The sequence below is a fragment of the Candida parapsilosis genome, contig 006372, assembly GCF_000182765.1.
Source record: "Candida parapsilosis strain CDC317 annotated contig 006372".
Classification (NCBI taxonomy): Eukaryota; Fungi; Ascomycota; class Pichiomycetes; order Serinales; family Debaryomycetaceae; genus Lodderomyces; species Lodderomyces parapsilosis.
In genome coordinates, this window is record NW_023503283.1 from 1,761,030 (window position 1) to 1,767,029 (window position 6,000).

At 36.1% G+C, this 6,000-nt stretch overlaps 2 protein-coding genes across 2 annotated transcripts; both read right to left on the bottom strand. All coding sequences in view use genetic code 12, as the record gives it.

The window, feature by feature from the left end:
• Positions 1–24: 24 nt before the first annotated feature.
• On the bottom strand, positions 25–1,194 carry CPAR2_407910 (uncharacterized protein; the record flags this gene model as incomplete). Its single annotated transcript, XM_036811741.1, has 1 exon — positions 25–1,194. The coding sequence occupies one exon, from the start codon at positions 1,192–1,194 to the stop codon at positions 25–27; it is 1,170 nt and encodes a 389-aa protein (XP_036668148.1).
• A 248-nt stretch (positions 1,195–1,442) lies between these two features.
• Positions 1,443–2,648, bottom strand: GAL4 (galactose-responsive transcription factor; the record flags this gene model as incomplete). The annotated part of the gene is made up of 1 exon (XM_036811742.1): positions 1,443–2,648. The coding sequence occupies one exon, from the start codon at positions 2,646–2,648 to the stop codon at positions 1,443–1,445; it is 1,206 nt and encodes a 401-aa protein (XP_036668149.1).
• Positions 2,649–6,000: the final 3,352 nt, after the last annotated feature.

A 6,000-nucleotide genomic window follows, 5' to 3' on the forward strand; every position in this document is an offset into this window, starting at 1 on the left:
CAAAAGCTATACTATATACTGCTTTTAGACCCAATGGTAGTCTTCATTAACGCTGATGACTTGCTGCAAAGGTGCGACAACTTCTTCAATAGGTCTAACGACACGTTGGGTCAAATGGTTATCCAATTCACTAAGATCGGAGCTTAAAACGTCACTTGAGTATGAGCTGTCATAACTATTTGAAGAGCTCAACAAGTCAAAAGGCTCTGATTCCATTGTGCTAGCAACAGGGACAACATCAGTTTGCCCTTCTTCCTCAACAATAATACCTCCAACGATGCCCTTTTCTTGACACAACTTTTCCAATTTGTCCTTGTCGCAATTGGGAAAATACACTCTCACCAGGTTGTCAACATACTTCATTGGCAATTCTCCCAACTCAAACAAATTGCCGAGATCTTGTTTGAAATTTTGCAACTTGACCTCAAATCGTTTGACATTGTACAACATTTCGTCAACAACTTCTTCTGACAAAAATGTCTCACTGGGAACATTTAAATTGAAATTCAATGGGAACGCAATAAAACAACTTGTAAAATGTACATTTGATTTAATTTTTTCTTGTTTTGATGCAGAGGACTCAGTTCTTGCCAAAGTGGTTATCAATTGATGGTTTTTAGCCGACAATGACAAGTTTAAACTGAGCCTCTGCAACACTTCACCTTTATTTAGTGAAGTGGCCTTGTTATACACTTGGTACTTTTCACGTAAGTTGTTGAACAACAATCTATATGTTTGTTTCACATTATGGTGATATATTTTTAACCTAAATGGGTTTTGATATGTTTGGGAGAAGTTGTGGTACAAAAACCCATGATTTAAGGTTGTTAAAATCTTGGATTTAGTGCCCAATCGGCCAACTTTCCTCAAGAATAAATTATACTTTTGAAACCATGACGAAGGGTTTGCTCTTGTCCAACTGGTGTTGTGTGAATATGTACGTGCAGAAGTACTGAATTGACGCACAAAGGGGTTCCCAGCCCCGCCGTTTCTCACGGGCACCGGAACATGTGCATAAGCCGGCTGCCGTTGCAGTTGCCGTGGAAATGGGGACCCTTGTTGTTGACGTTGGTGTTGTGCTTGTTGGTACTCACGTTGTAAGTTCTCGCTTAACTCATTAAGTGCCTTTTGGATCTTTTTGGAGATCTCTCTTGTCCTTATTGAGATTAAGTTGGAGAATCTTTGAATGTTCATATTGGAATATGTATGGTGTGAGGTCTCTCACTTGTTGAGAGAAAACAGGAAGAAGAAAAAAATGTGGTGCTGGCGGGGAATTTTGTTATCGATCCCGATAAGAGTGAGAAAAAAGAGTGAGCATGATTTTTTTTTTTTGTCCTGATTGTCGTATCCGAGATTCGGTAAATCGAATACTACATTAGTTTACTTTAATGTAAGTACATTAAACTAGGAATCCCAAACGTCTAACAAAAAGTATTGTCTATTTAAAAATCAAGCGAAAGCCAGTTAGCATTGTTGTTGCTGTTGTTGTTGTTGTTGCTATTATTGTTGTTGTTGTTACTATCCATGGACAAGAAATTCACATCTGGTCCAAATAATTCATTTTCTTCGACTTTGACTCTTTTACTCTTTGGAACTGAATCAATATCGTCATTAGTCATTGAGTTTAGACTTAGTATTGACGAAGGAGATGTCAATAAACTATTTTCAGTAGTATTCAAAAAGGATGAAAGTTCATTATGGTTGAATTTCCTGGCATGATTGTAATTGTTCAACTTTGTTGTACTCTTGCTGAATAATGAATTGGGAATGGATGTGTTACTCGATGATGATGATGTGATTGGGATATTATTCAAGTGGAAATCATTTATAATCTCTTGTTTGATTTTGGATTTATCAATGGGGAAATCAAATTGTGATTCAACTGGATGTGATTTTGATTGTTGGAGAGGAGGAAATGTTGAGAACAAGTCATCTTCATAGATTGGTGATTGAGCTAGTGAATGTGGTTGAGTTGTGAATCCGTAGCATGATGAACGTTTTCTGGGTATTGATGTGTGAGGTTGTGGTGGAGCAGTTGCAGCAGTTGGAAGAGCTTGCTCTTGTAGTTGTTGTGGTTGCTGTTGCAGCTGCTGTTGTAGGTTAAAACTGTCAATCTCTCTTTTTATAGCTGGAGGTAAAGGCTCTTGATCCAATTCGTTACCGTCTTGTGCCAATGGACCAGCCAGTTGATTAAAAAACGCTCCCTCATCTATCCCATTGTCTTTCCCCGCCTCACTCAATTTATCCTTGACTGGTTTCAATTTTTCTTCAAAATTACCAAAATTGTTTAAAATATCATCCAAGTCATAATTGGGCAACAAATGATGGAAAATATCTTCCATTTTACTCAATTTCGTTTCAACATCAGTTAAATGAGCTCTAGTTAAAGGCAGTCTTACTGTTCTCGGTGAATATGAACAACACCATTTATGTTGGATACATTTGGAACAACGGGGGTATTCTTTTGAACATTTGAGTTTGCGTTTTCGGCATGAATCGCAAGCTTGTTCAATAACTGGGGTGGTGGAAGCGGAAGAATCATAAGCTGAGTTGTCAATGTCGTTGCCGCTGGGGTTGTTGTTGTTGTTGTTGTTGTTGTTGTTGTTGTTGCTGAGAAATGATTGAATATTGCTTGACATTTGTGACATTCTATAAATGTTATAGCTTTTGGTAACTGGTTATGTGACGTATATGCGTGTCGGTCGATTACAAACGTGGTTGAGAATGAGTATTCTATGATCTATTGGTTTTGAAGAGAAAGAGTAAAAAGCAAGAGTAGAATTGAAAATTTAGATAAAACATTGAATGAACAATTGAATGAAGTTTTATATCAATCATTCATCATCCATACCTTGTTAGTGAAATTTAAGTTTATTATTAATTGTTGTTGATGAAAAAATAAAAAAAACAGTTTTAAGTAATGCTGCATAATATGTAAAATACACAATAACCAAGTTTTAATTGATTTTGTTTTTTGTTTTATTTTTTTCTTGTTGATAAGTACACGCCCCCTGCCCCCCCCCCTTTAATTTGGAAAAAGAAAAAAATCATGTCATATTCCAAAATTTATGACAATAGTTTTCTCCCTCAATACACGTGGATGATATCATTTTCTTTACACTGAAGTTGCAAGAATCCCATATGCTATTTTGTAATCTATCTACTTTGAAGGTGTTATGCTGCATATTACATGGTGTGATATGTTTGAATAAGGTATCAACCAAACAATACCGAAGGCGGAATAAGCAATGTCGTAAAAGAAATTAACACGACACTCTTTTCTATTTTTGTATACATTTCGCCTATTCCTGTTACACTCATCTCTCCCAATGCAACTTTTGTTTGGCTCGATAACAGGATGAGCTCGATGCTGGTGGGACCTCACTGCATCTTTGTGTTGTTTTGTAGTTACTCTTTCTTTCAACCAAATAGGCAAGAAAAGAGGGGAAAAATTTGTCGTCCCAAAAAGAAAAAAAAAAAAATTCGTAACAAACGACATTAAACTGAACCGTTTATACTTTTTTTTTTTTCTTTTTTGTTGAACAAATCCAATTCAACAAAAATTCATGGAAATAAGCGTAATTGAATGGGTGTAATATCCGAAACCCATTAAAAAAAAAAAAAAAAAGAGATCTAACGTTGTTTAGAGGGGATCTTTAGCTTGGAACTACGCATGATGCTTTTTAGTTCCCGAGAGTTCCTAAAATGAGGCTTATAGATTTGGATTGACGAAGTGGGAGTTAGGGGTCTTCTATTGAGCAAGTTAATAACAATTGGTGTCGTCGTAACTTTGTAATACTACTACATCAACAATATTTCCAGTTTTGTTCGGTCGTTGCCGAAGAAAAAACTTTGAGCAGAGTAACACAATGTTGAGCTGATGTCCAAATAGAGTAGTTTTTTGTAGTTTGAAGCTCTGTTCATTTGTTGAAACATTTGTATTTCATCTCTCTATGTTCATATTTGTCATCTAATTTTTTCTTTCTCTTCTCTTTCTCGGAGTTTGAATTTGTGTTGCTGAAAAAAAAAAATAAAAAGGTTTTACAGATTTTTATTCTATTATTCATTAACTTTGTGTATATTTTTGGTATTTACCCTTTGATGCACGACTCGTAATAACCAACTCCTCTCTTTTGACACAAATGTCGTGCAAAAAAGTGGTGAGGGGAGACTATATTGTTGTATTCAGTATTTGTGGTGCTATTATTAGTGACTGTGGTGTGGTGGTTTTGATACTCGTTGGGTAGATGTACCACCACCACAGCTATTAGCTTGTAAAGACACATTGTCACTAATAACTTGGCATAAGATGAGATAGACATAATTAGTGTTATCTAGTTCAAAGAAAGACAGACAAAGTTAAGATGTAAAGTACACCGGTGCTGAATATGGGGATGAACAACAGTACGAATTAACGTGATGCTCTACTCCCCTGTATCACTAGTTCAATAAACCGTCAGCCTTGTGGTTTCGGACTTGGGTATGCTCTACTAATGCGGTAACATTGTTGGCAATGCTTAGTTAGGTAAGACCGTTTCAAGTGTATGCAATTATATGAATGATACTATTACGATGTGTGTGGCCAACGTCATCGTCTAGTAAGCACTTGCATGATTCGAATTTAGGCACATAAAGTAGCCAATGCTATCGAAGGAACCAATTTCATCCCTGTTTTTTTTTTGCTTTTCCTTCACCAAGTGTAAGAGTATAAATAAATGAGGGTTGACATATAGTCTCTACAATTACCTTCTTCTTCCTAACAGGCGTAGGCGATGCTATTTGTAATTCGCAGGTAATATAAAAAACCTGCGCAAAGTGCATTAGTTCATCCCAGCTTTCTAGATGCAAATTCGGTGAAACGTGGTGAGGCATCGCAACCAAAACTACCATGTCTCAGGCAAGATGATTATGCACCCGCCGTGAATATAGAGCTATATCATCGAAGCGGGCAGGCATGTAGTGTTACACCAAGAAAAAAAAAATGAAAAAGCAAGTGAGTTGTCCTCTCTCGTCCCCATTACCAAGAAGAATCAAATAACCCTCTCTTTTGAGGCGTTTGAAGAGAAATCATACGTTTAATAACTTCAATACATTCTCAAATAGATCAGGAACGAAGGATCCACAAAGTGAGCCAAGTGGAGTGATTTACATAGATTTGTTAAGTCTTCAAAGATGCACAATTTCACCCAACTATTACAATATAACTTGAAATAGCAACCGAGACGGTTTTACTCTTGTAAACAGCTGACGTTGTCTATCAATCATATGCTTTTTTTCTTCAGGGGGAGGGAAAATTCGCATTTCAATCGCGTGAGGAGATACAATAAAACAATAGGAATAATTTATCCGAGAAACAATATCATATTACACAATATGTAAGATGAGAGAAGAAAAAAAAAAAGAATGAAAAATCACAAGTTTTTCCGAAGTGAGTTTTTACACTATTTTCTTTTTTTTTTTTGGGTTTTTAGATCGAACGTTTTTTCCAAAAAGCACGACTTTTACTTATTTAATTTGAATGTAAACGTTTGAGAAATAACAGTGTTGGTTGTTGTGGTGCAAGGCTTTGAATTTCAAAGTAGGCCAAGCATAACAATGTTGAGGAGTAGCTCTTCAGTGTTGAAAATTAGAGGAGAGGGGGGGTGGGTTAAATTATTCATGGAAAACACGTTCTTCTGGTACTATAGCCCCTTTTCGGAATAACTTTATGTTCGTATTAAACTGGTTTGTAGCCCGTGACTATAACTTTGTTTTTTTTTGTTCCGTTTTTGGTCCACTCGTTTAGTATTGTGTTGAAGTATATTTGCGAAACGGTCAGCGGTTGATAGGTATAAGTATAATCCGGCAAACCAAGATAATCAAGACAGTGAAGAGAAGAAAATCATTGCTGGTTTAATCTCCCTTGACCTATTGTAGACATTACTTTGAAAAACAATGTATGAAATTACTTTTTATACTTTTTTGCCATCTGCATGGAATATAATTTTGCTCAAATTTGCA